This window comes from Microtus ochrogaster, chromosome 18, assembly GCF_000317375.1.
Source record: "Microtus ochrogaster isolate Prairie Vole_2 chromosome 18, MicOch1.0, whole genome shotgun sequence".
NCBI lineage: Eukaryota > Metazoa > Chordata > Mammalia > Rodentia > Cricetidae > Microtus > Microtus ochrogaster.
Window position 1 is genome coordinate 39,710,532 of NC_022020.1, and position 15,944 is coordinate 39,726,475.

A 15,944-nucleotide genomic window follows, 5' to 3' on the forward strand; every position below is an offset into this window, starting at 1 on the left:
AAGACATATAGCTTTATTAGCTTGTTGCAAACAGAAAGTGAGAAAATTCATACAAAGTGGTGGGTAACCAATAAAACAAATAAATTTTGTTGCAGTGAAGTTTGGGACATGTTATGCTCTAGCTGCAGCTGCTAGAATGGAGTCTTTGCTAATTGTCCTGAAAAACCATTAAGTAATTTCCATCTTGTTTGCCATAAACTGCTAATCATAGTAAAGGTCATGCAAGGACTCATGGCTGCGTTCAGTGCAGTAGGAAATCATCTCACATCTCCTTCATCTTCCTTTCAGTTCACCCTCCTCACCAGCTTCTAGAAAGTCCCAGTGGAGAATTCTAGATGCAGATGATGAGGCTTCAGGCAAGAGCAAAACAGGAGCCCAGGAGGGAATACAAGTTCTTGGAAGCTTATCGGCATCCAGCAGGGCTAGGACCAAAGGAAAAGACGAAGACTCCGATAAAATCCTACGTCAGTTATTGGGAAAAGAAATCTCAGAGAATGTCTGCACCCAGGAAAAGCTGTCACTGGAATTCCAGGATGCTCAGGCATCCTCCAGGAATTTGAAAAAAATTCCCCTGGAGAAGAGAGAATTGAAGCTAGCCAGGCTGAGGCAGCTGATGCAGAGGTCATTGAGTGAGTCTGATACAGACTCAAACAACTCTGAAGACCCCAAAAATACTCCTGTGAGAAAAGCAGACAGGCCCAGGCCACAGCCCATTGTGGAAAGTGTGGAGACTATGGACAGCGCAGAAAGCTTACACCTGATGATAAAGAAACACTCCCTGCCATCCGGACGCAGGTTTCCTTTCAGTACAAAGGCCTCCAAATCCCTGGATGGGCACAGCCCATCTCCCACTTCAGAGAGCAGTGAACCAGACTTGGACTCCCATTGTCCAGGCTCGGGGCTGACTCCTCCCACCCAGCCTTCTGCAGACCTCACTCAGTCCAGTCCTGACAGTTCCACTGCCCAGAAAGTTGCCACGAGCCCCAAGAGTGCCCTCAAGTCTCCATCATCCAAGCGCCGGACATCCCAAAACTCAAAACTCAGAGTCACCTTTGAGGAGCCTGTGGTACAGATGGAGCAAACTAGCCTTGAACTAAACGGAGAAAAGGACAGAGATAGGGGCAGGGCCCCCCAGAGGACTAGTGAGTCAGGGGAACAAATGAAAAGACCTTTTGGAACCTTCCGATCCATCATGGAGACTTTAAGTGGTAATCAAAACAACAATAACAACTACCAGCCAGCCAGCCAGCTGAAGACCTGCACACTGCCCTTAACATCACTTGGAAGGAAGACGGCAGATGCCAAGGGAAACCCAGTGAGCCCTGCTAGCAAAGGAAGGAATAAGCCCGTGAGTGCTATTTGCAGACTGTGCTTATATGACTGTTCATTGATTGTGTTATTATTAAAGCCCAGGTTACCGATTTGTGCTATCTTGAAAGGGTTGCCCCAAAACTCAGAAATCCATATTTTTTAATGAAATGTGCCAGGTTAAAATATATACCCTTGCACATTCCTTTGGAGAATGATGAGAGAAGTGGGTAAAGAAATCACGGGTTCGTTCTGATCCCTTTTTCTTGTGCTCTGGGCATTAGGAATTGTAAACTGGGAGGCATTCATATAAGATGAAACTACCCATCAACATAAAATCAGTCCTTTGTTGGCTCTGATCCTGCCTCGGGAAGAGTTTGTTCTCGTGGACCTGGTATTCTCGAGCCCAGCTTAAAGGCAAATAAACAGAAAGCCCATTTTTAAGCTACTTACCTCGAGTGACCTTTGAAATGAATGACCCTCCCCCAGGGACTGCCACCTGGCATGATACTACACAGATCTCTCCATGTTGATTAGATACTGGAGAGGCTGAAGTACTTGCCAGTATACAGGAGATGGCAGAAGGCACTGTTGAAGTCATTCATAGCACCATTTCTTGGAAACCCATCTGTAACTCACATCCATGAAGAAGAGATAGGAACATCTTTTTAGGCAATGAATTCTGCATGCTCTGTGCTTGTCATGCCACCAAAAACAGTATAGCAGCCAAAATGCATAGCTCCCTGTGGAAGGAATGCCTCGGATCTTTTCCCCATTGCAGTTACTAAGCCGCCCAGTAGTGTCCGAAGCTTATCGGTTTTCCTCGTTGGGTTGTTAAATTCCTATTACAACATAGTCTTAAGAACTGTCTGTGTTTCTTGCTGTGATGCCAAATCCAGTTTCAGTTAATTTCTTTCCAACGGCCTCCTCACTGACTTTTAAATTATCTACCAGCTCCCTTGCTATGAAAGACTTCACCATGTATTGGTTACATCTAGAAAGGGCACAGCCACCAGCTAAGACAGCAGACTTCTTGCATTAAAAAAATAAAGCCTAACTTTTCTCCCCCAATAACTTAAGGGGATCTCAGGATCGGCAATAACACTAAAGCCACCTCCACAGTTTCCCACGAACCTTCCCTCGAATGTGCCCTGCATGCCTTGCATTAACTGGGACCCGTGCATGGAATGAGCTTGTTGCATGTCTTCAGATAATTCTTACTTGCGCTTCTCTAGGAGGTGTACAGCAGCTGTATCCACCTTCCCTCTAATATGCTGGTTGAAGAACATCTGCGTGGCTATGCACGGTATGTGGGGTGCACCGTGAGACACGGCCATGCCTTTGCTTGGATTTGCATGTGCTCTGAAATGATGCATCTGTGACCCTTTTCAGCAGGGGATAACACCAAGGGAGAAGAAACTTGCAAGTCTTCCCCACCTCCCAAAGAGATAAGGGTTCAGGTGGCAACTAGATCCTGGGAAGGTGACCGGTAGTCATTGCAGGGGCTTTATCCCAGCATCAGTCAGGAGAATCTACTCTGTACATAAACCCACCCTGTTTCTAGTTGACTTTAGCCCTTCGGTTTGCATTTTTAAGGGAGCAAGGTGCCAAGTAAGTATAGAATTAGGTTCAGTCATGGGTAGAAGAGGCCAGTTGTCCGTCAGAAATCGGAACTTCGAGTGTGAGCTGGGGCTTTGCTTCAGCGCTGCTTGCAGACGAGGTGCCTTTTGTCAGGACTGCTGTTCTTGGGAGAAGAAGCACGCCTCTGCTTCTGCAGAAGCTCTCTCATTTAGCACGGTGAACGGCTTCCAGTCCAGACGCCATTAGGATGAAGGACAACCGATAAAGGAAGGGTCTTCCTCCAAAGAAACGTTCACCAGCCCAGATGCATAGAGTATATACATACAAGAGAGAGAAGCCTGTAGCCAGTGACTGGGACTCCTCCTTCTGAGGCGCAGCATGTGTTTCCAGACCTGGCAGGAAGTGGGTGAGGTGGCAGGAAAGGTGCCTGAGTTAATGTGGTCAGTGCCTTTGAACTGGTTTATTTGAGAAGCGTTTAACATCAAAACCCATTTTAAAAGCAAACTGTTGGGTCTAAAACATTTCAATAATTTGAAAACCATTGCATGGTATTCAGCATTCCTCCAAAATCCTTCAAAGAATGTGTTTACTATACATACAGATTTTAGTTCAAAATACTGAATTTCCAGAAGATCTTCCTTTTCTTCCTTTCTTTTTTTCCTTGCCCTCTCTAGGTCAAATTTAGTCTGCTTCCCAGTCTGAATGGAAAACAGACATTAGTCATGTTAGATTTTGTCATCAGGGGTCTCGTTAATTCAGTGCATTAAAGGAACAGTCTTAGACTCTTAATAGTCACTAGTGACCAGCTGGCTACCAGCAGGTAGTCTACATGAGAGTCAGGACTGCTTCCTGCCATCCTGTGACAGAGGCTCCTGGGCCAGTGTTAGAGATGAGAAAGTGGCAGGGGAAAGTTCTACGTCCTTCCAAACATCAATGCTTTCCCCCTTTTGTTCTTCTTGGCCTTGGTCCCTATTCTTACAACCTTCCCTGTGCCTGTCTTGGGCTGCATGGGTCTTCTTGGTGCCTGGAAAATTCTGCTCTTGTCCCTAAGACAAGGAAAGCACAAAGACTTGGCAAACTCCCTGGGAGCAGAGATGAAAATGCCTCTCGCGGCTTCCAGGCTCCTACAGCAACCGGGAACAAGATAATTAGTGTCAAGACAGATTTTCCCGCCAGAAATATTTCACCCTGTCTTTTTACAAGGAAAAGAACAAAGCTGGGCATTTGAGTGTAATAAGATTACGAAACTTCAGTGCACAAAATGAGGTTACAGAGCCACTTGGATGTCTGAGAGGAGTAGAACACTTTCCTACAGCACTTAAGGAACCGTCCTTCTAAGGGCTCGGTCATTAAGCTAGCAGATTTACTGGCCTTGTGTGGTGACAAGGCTTGAATTCAATGCTAAAACCTTAGAAAATTCAAACAACATGTATAGTCAGCCCCCAGACCTCTTCCTCTCACTGCCCTATACCCTCATGCACACTTTACCATGCTCTTAGTTTGGCATGGGTTTCCATTACAAAGGAGTTGAGTTTGTTTGTTGGATGTTTGTTTTACACACTGGAGAGACTAAGTTCTTCCTATTCTCTCTGCATCTCATGCACGCACCTAGCACAAGCCTGGTCCACTCCACAGATGAACCAAGAATGCCTCTCTACTTAAAAGAAAGATTCCTCAAAGAAATTGAGGCCAGAATGAAATGTTTAAATGAGTGATACATAATTAACTCTGGTGCCTGCAGCATTACCTGAGTGCAAGGGTTCATGTATCAGTCAAATCTTGACCTAAGAACTTGCTAGAAGATCAAATGACTTCTTGAAATAGTAGAGGGCTGCCTCATCTTAGGGTAGAGATGTTGACAGCTCCCTGCTACTGACCCTCTTGTTAGCAGAGATGAAACAGCGGCAGTAACTCCAGAACCCTGGAATCAGTCTACTTTAGTTTCTAGGAATTTTATTTTTAGTTCTTCTAGCTAAAAGGAAAGTAGGAAGTCGGATAGTGATGGCACACACGTTTAATTCCAGCACTTGGGAGGCAGAAGCAAGTGGATCTCTGAGTTTGAGGCCAACCTAGTCTACAGAGAAAGTTCCAGGACAGCCAGGGCTGCACAGAGAAATCTTGTCTTTAAAAAAAAAATTAAAGAAAAATAAGAGAAAGGAAAGAGAAAGAGAGAGAAAGGAGAAGGAGGAGGAGAAGAAGAAAAGTAAGAACAATAAATACAGCATTTTAAAGACTGTCTTTCAGCTCTTTTTCCAGCTTCTGATGGCTACTTATCTTTCTAAATTGATCACAGCGTGATTAGCAAAGAGAATGGATTTCAATGGCCTCTAAAGTCAGCTTCAGCTTCATCGCTTTGAACAGCCTCTTCAGTATGTCAGCTCTGGAAGATGACTTGGTTTACAGAGAGCAAATTTATCTTTTCTGTTTTTCTTACAGAAGATAAGTTGACTTAGAGTTTTTGCAGCTTTGGGGGAATATTTGCAATCCCTGGTCTTAAAATGCTAATGAAGTATTGGGTCTGCCTATGGTGGCTTGTTTCCACCTTGGCTACCTCCAATAACACCCTCTCTGACCACGTGGCACTGTTTCTTGAAGGAGTCATACCCCTATCCTAGCACCAGCATTGAAGGACTCCTTGAAAACCACATGAAGCCGTCAACACGCTTAGAATGCTTTTTATTACCCATGAATTAGCCACTTAAGAATTATATATCCAGAGCCAAGAGCTAATGTCAAGTATTTTGTATAGATTTCAAGGTTCCCAATGCTACTTCAAAGAGAATCATATTTTTGGCCCAGGGCTGGGACTGATGTCCACAGTGTCACTCATCTGCTGTTGCTCATAGAAGAGAAAGAAGAAATCTTCTCTGAAAACCAAAACCACCCCCACCAGGATGCATTCTTTAGCTTGCTTATCCTGACTATCTGACTATCACTAGAGAGACAAAAATCCTAAGACAAAAGCTCATTTCTTCGTCTTCTCTGTTTTTCCCACTCCTGAAGGTCCAGTTGTGAATTAAGTTCAGAGAAGAAATATGTCTCCCAGTTCTATATCCTTACTAGTAGTCTGCCATTACTAAGGACATCTTATGATATTGTGAGAGCAGGGACTCCCCATAATCTCTCTGAAGGCTGAATTGTAGAGGTGTATAGGTTGATTGAAATAATCACAAATACAAACCTTGTCTGGACCTCATCTTCTCTCACACGTTACATCCCAACCAACCACGGTTTTCCCTCTATTCATTCCTCCTCGTCCCTCCCCCACCACCCCTCTCCCCCAGATCCACATCTCTGTTTCCACTCAGAAAAGATCAGTTCTCCCAGGGATATCCACAGAACATCCAAACATGGGAAAAGACTACTAGGCACAAACACTCATGTCAAGGATGGACAAGGCAAGCCAATAGTAGGAATTTTTTCAGGATAGGGCTTCTCTGTGTAGCCATGGTTGCCCTGGGATTTGCTTTGTAGACCAGGCTGGCCTAGAACTCAGAGGTCCACCTCCCTTGACTCCTAAATTCTGGGATTATAGGCATATGCCACTACTCCTAGCTGACGAAGCCACACCTTTCTTTTCAGCATTTTTATCAATAACACACGAATTTGGGGGAACTGAGAAAATAGCTCAGTCGGTTATAAGTACTTTCTCTGTAGACATGAAGACTTGAACCTAGAACACACATAACAATGTCAGTCAGAGTGGTGTGGACTTGGACTCCCAGTGCTGAGTCAACAGATTGGCAGACTCAGCCTGTTACATAGCCAACCAACCAAAACCAGTGAGCCCCATACCAACAAGAAATCCAAAGCCCAGGAAAGAAGTTAGACACCTGTTGAGGAACAACACTTGAGGGTGTCCTCTGGCCGCCAGACACATATATACACATGTGCATGCATACCCACGTGCACACAGCTGTCCTTACATAAATATGTACACATATGTGCACTCCCATATACAAAAGACATGTTTTCCCCAAAGTAAGGCCTGGCCTCTGAACTCAGATAGGTCATAGTGAAGACACTCCCAGGAGAATAGAAATAAACTCATACCAGAGCTCTGTGAGAGCAGTCCCTCTTGAGACCCTTGTATTCCCAGTGTTTGGAATGGTGTCTGGCATATGGAAGAGGCTTCCTAAATTGGAAAGAAAAAAAGCCTAACAGATGAAAAGGAGGAAGAAAAGGGGGGGGGGAAGCAGGACAAAATCTTGTCTCTACTATCCTACCGGGAGAGGGGTGTTATTATGCTCTGTGGATACATTTGAATTCAGTCTTCTGCAGTAAGCTTCTATTTGAGTATTAAAGTATATATTTGATTTTGAACCACAATTCCCCCTTTTAGTAAATAAATTGTACAGATTGGCTACAAGTAAAGCTGAAAGAGAGAGCACACTTAGCAAGCTCTTCTTTTGGTTAGTGGGGGGCGGGGGGGATGTGTGGCAGGCTGCAGGCCATGGCACACCGATCCCATAAGTCGCTGTGGGAGCGCCACGTGCTGTGGAAATACAGTGTGTGCCTAGATGATTCAGCATGCTGGAACACTTGAAAACCAGTTATTTAAATATAAGGCTCTCCTCCTTTTTAATTTTGGTCACTCAGAATGTGATTTCATATCCAAGAGTGAAATCAAGGCACAACAATTATCCGAATGATTTGTGCCAGAATTACCCACTTTTGTTCTGTTGAATTCTGGCAATTGAAGATTGAGCAATTGAAGGATTCGGGAAGACTGAGTTATTATCATATTAAATGTCTCATATTAAATTAACAGTTCACTTGGTTGGGACTTGGCTTTCTCTAATCAAACTAGGTTTTTCCTGCAGAAAGAGGGTTCACTTGTGGGTGTTCAAAGCAGTGTCCCCTATCTCAAAGCAAAGATACCCTTTCAAGAACTAAAACCCTTCAACTTAATTAATTGGATTTTCATCAAGATTATATAAATACATCTGAGTAATAATAACAAGAAATGTTATATGAGGAAGGGCTGAGGGGACCCCACCCCTTCCTATTGAACTGCGTGTTGATTTGAGAAGGAGGAATGGCTGTCTTCAAATGTGTGCCTACTAGTTCCTCTTGTAACCACCTCAACGGGTTGCTTTAATCCAATGCTCGCACCAATGGCCCCGCTTAAATTAAACGGGTCTCAAAACAAAAGCAAAGGGCAGAAGTCTCAGAGAGGAACTGGTAGAGATGGTGGGGCACACTTATCTAAAGGAAGGGAGAGAAGAGAGAATTGAGGGAGTAATCAGAGTATGTTATATACATGGAGACATTGTCCAAGGACAAAATTTAAAAAAAAAGCTGTCAACCTCTTGCAGAGCGCCCTCCATCCACTATTCATGTTCTTCTGAATGCTGTGCCTTTGCTTCCCGACTTTCTTCAGCATTCTATTATTCCTATATACAATGCCATAGAAATTGTCAGTGTCCCTAACATCTACTGGCATCCTGCTATGGATGGTAAAAATGGGCCAGCGAGTATTCCAGATGCTTTACACATCTCTGCTCTTTCAGTCTTCACAATGATCTCTATGACAGACACTATTATTACCCATATTTGATATTTGCACACTGGAAAAAGACATAGATAATTGTGCATCTTGCCCAAGATTACACAGTAATGATGGTTATAAATTGTGGAGCCAGGATTTGAATTTGAACAGTTTGGCTCAAGAGTTCGTATTAACAGTAAGTCTTATTTTAGCCTCTCCTTCCCACCCCTCTTCTCTCTCTCTCTCTCTCTCTCCTTTTTTTCTCTGAGAGTTGGATATTGAACCTAGGGCTTTATACGTTCTAGCCAAACACTCTACCACTGCACTACTTCCCCTGACTGACGCTTCTTATAAACCCACAAGGATTCAATCGGGACCCCAAGATTTCTTCCTCTAGGTTCCATAGCTGCCTTGAGCCTTGGGGACACATTCCAACCATGCCCAAGCCATACCAGTAATCAAGCAGCAAGTGTGGTTTTGAGGTCATAAAGCCACACTCTTAAGCTTGTCCTGCATCTACATATTAGAACCATTACCAAAAAGAAGCTTTTGATCATATCTCATGTAGCAGCAGTAAGAACTTAGTAGTAGACAGGCTTGCCCAGAAATAAGGCTCACTCCTCTCTGGAATCTTTAAATAAGTGCATCTAATACATCATGAAAATGAATGTATCTTATCCAGAGGGGGAAATCACTCATAGAAGAACATCTGTCTCTTTGTCCTCTTCTTCCACAGTATAGAGTCAGGATTAGGCTGGAAGCAGCACTCGGGGGTTCAGACTTTTCTTTTTCCCATACCTTCACCTATTTGCGGTCCTTCAGCATGCCAGGCTGCCGTCATTCCTAAAGGCATCCTTTTCAGACCTTCAAGACTCCAGCTTCTTGTGGAATCCACAGTGTCCCCAGTGATTCCTTGAAATCACTTGAAACTATAAAACAAAACAGAAACAAAAACAAAACTCTTGCTTCCATGCAACCAGCAACATCACACGTCCTATCATGTTTGTCTCTGATAAAATCCCCTTGACTACAGAGTGCCTGGGCTCTAATCAGTGTGGCTAAGAATTTGCTCCTGGAGCCACATTCAAATGTGCTCAGTGAGTGTGCCTTGTTATATCACGACTGCTTTCATTACATTTAAACAGTAGTGTGTATGAAAAGCGACTAATTTGCCTCCTGGAATGAATGCTGCTCTTCAGGATGGTTTGGGGATGGATAACTTCCATTTTTGGTGAGCTGTTTAGCAGCGTCGTCGTGTAACCTGACCATGGTTTTATCTAATTTTGGCCTGTGGTTTCTCTTCTGCTTAGGCATAATGACATCAAGAGAAACACGAAGAAAACCTACAGCAGAAAGCACGATGCTGAGTCAGAATCAAAGGAACTCTTCTTATAGATCACTTTTTATAAGTCTTACGCATGCCGTCCAGCCACCACCAGGAGTTCCTGGAGACGGCGGCAATAAGACCACGGAAACAACACCTCACCAACAGAGCAGAATATCTGGATGCCTTAAATTTATATCTGAGACTTGTCATAAAAGATACATTTTGGACCATATTTGTATATAGAACTTTGTTTTTTAAGATGCTATTTGAAAACATGATTGGGCAATGTGTGCGTTGAAACATTTGCTGTTTGGCTGATTCAGCCTTCTCTACGCACATCCCCCAGGCTCTGACACCGCTGGTGTTCTGTCAATTGCATGAGGATTGCTAGTGTTGATTGATATTTCCTTCCTCCATAACAAGGGCAGCTTTGGCTCAGCTCAGTGAGTCTAGGTCACTGGTATTATTTTCTGTCAAGAGTGTGTTTTTTTTTCCCTGTCATTTCTACTTTTTTAATAAAGAAAATAAAAGATTGTTAATAGCCACGTATGAGTACGGGGCATCAACTTCCTGTTAAATCTGTGATGTTCTGATTTCTAAAAGGCTCTGCAAGTATTTTGACTGCTGATACTCGATATCAAGGACCAACTGGCCTGTTTATCTTGTTTCCTGGGGTAGGGGGGTCCAATAAAACATTCTATACTTCATTAAGCACAGGAAGATCAGACAAGTTTGTGGAGCAAGCCGTCCCTCTGCCTTCTCAAAACACAGTGCTGACATGGGAAAACACATAAGTCCTTTCTTGGGCCACGTTTTTTTTTCTGCCTCCAGCACATCATGAGGCTTGTCTAATTCCTGTGGGAGACAGTGTGGAGCCTAAGTTTATAACAGCCTTATTGTTGACATAGACCTCTTAATCCCTGTAAGCAATGACTTACAAGAAGGTTCATCTTATCATGGAAAAATACATTTCTGTTGAAACTACAAGAGTTTTATTTTCAAAGCGTTGGCATGGTCTATGAGCTCTGAAACTGCCATAGTGGTGTCTTCATAATGTCCGTGTCATGTAATATGGGCCACTGTGTGCCCTGGTGCACAGAGCAGGCCCAGTGTCTGAATCTGATGGTTAGGCTTGCAAATGTGGGCCTACTTGATTTAATGAAATACAATGACAAATAGGAGTTGATATTTGAGTGTCTTTTGTGCACTAGCCACATGTGGCAATATCATCATTCCTGTTTTAAATTAGAAAGACAACCTGAAAAAGAGAGAAAGAAAGACAATTAAGGACATGTAAGTTCTGTGTTCAAAGTTTATACCACTAGTTGATAGCAGATGAAACATTGATAAAAAAAAAAAAAGCTTGTTCATTATTCTTGCTACACTGTAAAGAGAAATCATGCCATGCAACAGGGCTCACTTGAATGGTTTATTGGAAGAGAAAAAAGAAGGGGCAGAAAAGGGAACAAGGAAGGGGTAGAGGGGGTCAGATACTAGTCCATGGGGATAAAAATGGCAGAAGAGAAAGACAGAGAGAGAATGAGAAAGAGACAGAAAGACAGGAAGTGGGCAAGGCCCACCTTGTATAAGGGAACACAGCAAATGTGCGCAGAGGTGCTCTTAGTGGCTGCATCCTATGATGAGTATGTATCCTGTCCTGACCCTAAGGGCAGACCAGTACAGATGCCTGAGTACTAACATTCTGTTGGTGTACAAAAGAATTCCACAATAGCCCAAAATGGAGTATAACAAAGGTTTATTTATCTGAGGATAAACTCACAGAAAGGGTAGAAATCTGCAGTCCTCTGCATTCACTGGTAACTGGAACCAAATCCAACAGCCAAGAGGCCCACACATGCTTTTTGTCTACATTTATAGTACATTGAGACCATGCCCAAAGTGGGCTGGTATCTTAAAGGCTACTGGCTGAAGAAGTTCCCACAGCACCTCCCCCTTTTGTCTAAATAAGAGAGTTCTAAGCCTAATACAAAACTATATACAATAAGAGCAAATATCAACTGCAAAATTTAGAATTACAACCACCATGAACTATATCAAGCAAGAAACATATGCTATATGTTTCAATAGTTATCCTATCCTAAGGAGTCTAAGTCTTATATTAAAAATGGCTTGGCTAAGTCATGAGAGGAAAGTAACTATGAACCAATGTTGCAATTTATTTTAAAATGCGGCAAAGAGAAGTTGCACCATGCAACAGGGCTCACGTGGGAGGTCTATTGGAAAAGGAGAGAAGGGGCCAAAAACAGGACAGAGAAGGAGGCAGAGAGGGGGGCAGAGACTGGCCCCTGGGGCCAAGAGTGGTGGAAGAGAGAGAAAGAAAAAGAGGAAAAAAGAGAGAGGGAGAGAGAAAGAGATGGAAGGTAAGCAAGGTCCGCCTTTTAAAAGGGAATGGAGCAAATGTGCACAGGAGGTGCTCTTAGTGGCTGCAGTTGAGGATGCATTCTTCCAAGACCCCAAGGGCAGTCAGTACAGATGCCTGACTACACTTGCCATGCTATCCTTCAATCTTTGCTATGCTATCTTTCTGGGATAGAGCCATGGACAGCCCTTTGGTATGGGACAAGCAAGGCTGCCTTCTTCGGAAATCAGGAAAATGGTAAGAATAACCTACACACATAGCTCAAAAGAAGGTTCTGGTCAGGCAGTGGTGGTGCACGCCTTTAATCCCAGCACTTGAGAGGCAGAGGCAGGTGAATCTCTGTGAGTCAGAGGCCAGACTAGTCTGCAGAGCAAATTCTAGGACAGCCAAGGCTACACAGAAAAACCCTATCTCGAAAAAAACAAGAGAGAGAGAGAGACAGAGACAGACGGAAGGAAGGAAGGAAGGAAGGAAGGAAGGAAGGAAGGAAGGAAGGAAGGAAGGAAGGAGGAAGGTTCCTTCTAGTCTACAATGCAACATGCCTATAAGTTTCAGTGAGTTCAAAGTGCCGCAAGTAGCTGCTCCTGCACAGCCTGGTGTCATTTCTCATGGTGCCTTGTATTTAAACAAGATGCCCTGTGTCTGGTTTGGGGACGTCCCCACTTCTGCCCTATTTGCCTGCTTTGTACTATTGCTTGTAATTCTAGCAGAAAACACTAGACAAGTGCTCATAAAATGTGCCTTCCTGTTTTCTGCCTGATGCAAAGGAGGCCACCACGGGAGCCACATGATGAAGTAGCACATGGTTCTTGGCCCAAAATGTGGCCTGCAAAAATGGAGATCCAGAAAGTGTTCCCTCTGTTCCCAAGAGGTCCCAGTTTTCTTCTGAAACTGATTTTAAAGGTGAAAAGTGAAGGGTCCAACCATCCTGCAGGTTTATAAAGCAATACAGAGAGAATAATTGAACATAGAAAATGGGGCTGGAGAGATGTCTCAGCAGTTAAGAATACTGACTGCTCTTACAGGAATGAGGGTTCAGTTCCCAGCAGCCACACAGTGACTCGTAACCATCTATAGCTGCAGTCTAAGGGATCTATGCTCTCTCTGACCTCCTGCAGGCACGAGGCATGCACATGGTACATGCAGGCAAAACAGCAAAGAAAATGTCAAGTGTTTGAATGAACTTCAGCCCAGAAAACTCTGTGATCCAGCTGTGTAGAGAAACACTTAACCCCAGGATAGTGCATGAATATGGCAGAGCAAAAAGGGAGTAACTCAGGAAGGTTGAGAAGATTCCTATAAGCTGGCCTGAAACCCACACATTCTCTGGTTAATGACATTGCTGGTCACTGAAAATGCTGGTCCTTGTCATACATGGGTATGTCTTTACTGCCCAAGAAATGGATAAACTAGAGAGGCCTAACAATAGTGGAGACCTTTTTTTTTTTTAACCACAAAGTTTCATGCAACATATACAAAATGAATATGGAAACTTACTTTTCTCTAGGAATTGAGACACATGTGCAAGTTAAAGAAAGAGAGTAGGAGCGAAACTTTGAGGCTCCTGCCCCAACTTCCCCTTCCCATCGGGCTAGTAAAACGAGCAGAGCCCTATCAACATGCCTAATGGCATGTAGCAGAGTAGGAAACTTGGCTGCACAGTAAAAAAGCAGTCACAGCATCTGTCAACATCTTGTAAAGGTTGGCCTCTTTTATGTCTCCAAAGGGACCTGTATTGCCAGAGTTCAACACATCAAATTAAGAATGTTTCTCAGAAAAAATCAGAGGACACTAAACTCTCACCGCACTCAACAGATTGAATTCCTGTTGCTTATTCGTGCTAAACAGTGTCAAGACCCCACTCCTAATGAGAACATTCTAGGTGTTTACCATGGGTTTGGTAGTGGGGAATAAGACTCATGAGACTATCTTCAAATAAGGTGTGTGTGTGTGTGTGTGTGTGTGTGTGTGTGTGTGTGTGTGTGTGTGTGTGTGTGTATGAGGATGGAACTCAAGCAAGTGCCTTGGTCCTGCCTCAAAGCAATGTGCTAGACTTTCTGGACTCCCCATGGGAAGCCTTACCCTCTCTGAGGAGTGGATGGAGGGTGGGATGGGGGAAGGGAGGAAGCAGGAGGAGAGAATGGGAACTGGATTTGGCATGTAAAATGAGAAAAGATAGTTTTTTATATAAACTTAAATAAATAAACAGAAAAAAAAAAAGAATTTTCCCCCTCAAAGTACAAAGACAAGCCAGGCATGCAGACACTCGCCTCTAATCCTATCGTTCCAAAGTCAGAAGCTGGACAATCACAAGTTTAAGGCCACATAGATGCCATTTCAAAAGTGAGGAACCATAACAACATGGTGACACATAACAGAAATTATGCAAACATGCTTAAACCCCTCAGAACCTCTTTGATACAAATGGGCTAAATGCTTATTCTTTCTTGCCTTCCTGTGAGTTTGTGTTGTCCTGATAAGGCTAAGTGAGTACAAGGAATTCATCACAGCAGGGAGTACTGTTTCCCTGGTCCTGTCTGCTGCTCATGACTCTCCTGACAGATGGATCGGGTTTGCTTTTATGGCTTTCCCCCTATTAACCACTGCATAGTTTTGCAAGACGTCTCATGGAATTGATCCCTGTCTTTTATTGAAACAGTAAATCTAATCATCTTAACAAGATTTCTGCATCACCTTAGAGATGCTGGTCAACAGACACTGGCAATCTCTTTCCATAGCACAAATCTCCCTTTCCTTTCCATTTTGTTCTTCTGGCTCTTTCTCGTCCTCCTTTTCTCTCATTCTCCAAATTCTTCTCCCTTCTTCACTTCCTCTCAACTCCCTTTAAGGTCATCTCCCGATGTTTCATTCTTCCCTGCCCTCTGTCTTCAAGACCTTGGAACCCCTTATTTTATTCTTGTTGCTGGGGTAAAACACCCCTATGAAGAGAATGTAAGGAAGAACGAATTTATTTTGGCTCACCTAGAAGTGAGACTCAATCAGAGCAGGGCATTCGAGGCAGTAGGAACGAGAAGAAATTGGTTGTATTGTATTCACAGTCAGGAAGCAAACAGCAATGAATGTTAGTGTTCCACTAACTTCATGTATTCAATACAGATCGCAGCCGAGGGAAATGTCACCCACAGTGGACAAACGGGCCCATATTAACTAATTAAATTGAAATAATCCCTCATAGGTGAGCCTGGAAGGTAGTATCCCAGGTGAGTCTGTATTACATCTATATTTTATTCTATATTCCATCGAATCAACAAATATGGTTAATGACAATGACCGAACCTTGCCAACCTGAAACCCAAACACATCATTTTAAATCACAATCTTACATTCCTTGTGCCCAAAGTTTCATGGCCATCTCAAAACACAAAATATAATCAAACTTCAAAAGCTCCAATGGTATTTAGCAATTTAACAGTATCAAGGTCCAAAGCCTGTGTCTCATCTGAGACTAAAGGCAATTTCTAAAAACTGAGAGCTCCTAACAAAAATTAACGACAAGTTGTATGATTTCAACATATAATGACAGAGTAACTGTTCCCACTTGAAAAATCGTGGCATAACAAAGAATGATTAGACTAAAGCAAGACCAAAATCCAGTAGGGAAATTATTAAACCCCACAGCTCCATGTCTGGCATCTGGGCCTCCTAGTGTAATCTTTGGGCTCCAACGGGACTTAGCAGCTCAGTTCCTTCTTCCACCTCTGTTCCTCCACCACTGCCTGTACCATTTCACCTTTCTCTTGGGCCATCCTGTGTATGTGGCTTTCCTCAGGAGATGTCCTTGTTCCTAGTATCTCTAATACTCTGATGTCATCATTATAACTTAGACTTTACTTTCA

General features: G+C 43.4%; 1 protein-coding gene across 4 annotated transcripts in view; it reads left to right on the forward strand.

Moving 5' to 3' along the window:
• Nucleotides 1–10,418, forward strand: part of Sncaip (synuclein alpha interacting protein) — a 143,830-nt gene extending 133,412 nt beyond the window's left edge. For 3 of the 4 annotated variants that reach the window (XM_026783607.1, XM_013349612.2, XM_026783606.1), the window contains exons 10-12: nucleotides 289–1,348; nucleotides 2,544–2,614; nucleotides 9,691–10,418. In XM_026783607.1, coding sequence (XP_026639408.1) covers nucleotides 289–1,348; nucleotides 2,544–2,614; nucleotides 9,691–9,775 — 1,216 coding nt within the window. In that variant the 3' untranslated portion in view covers nucleotides 9,776–10,418. The remainder of the gene's footprint in view (nucleotides 1–288; nucleotides 1,349–2,543; nucleotides 2,615–9,690) is intronic. The other variant, XM_013349613.2, reaches the window with a different exon arrangement.
• Nucleotides 10,419–15,944: the final 5,526 nt, after the last annotated feature.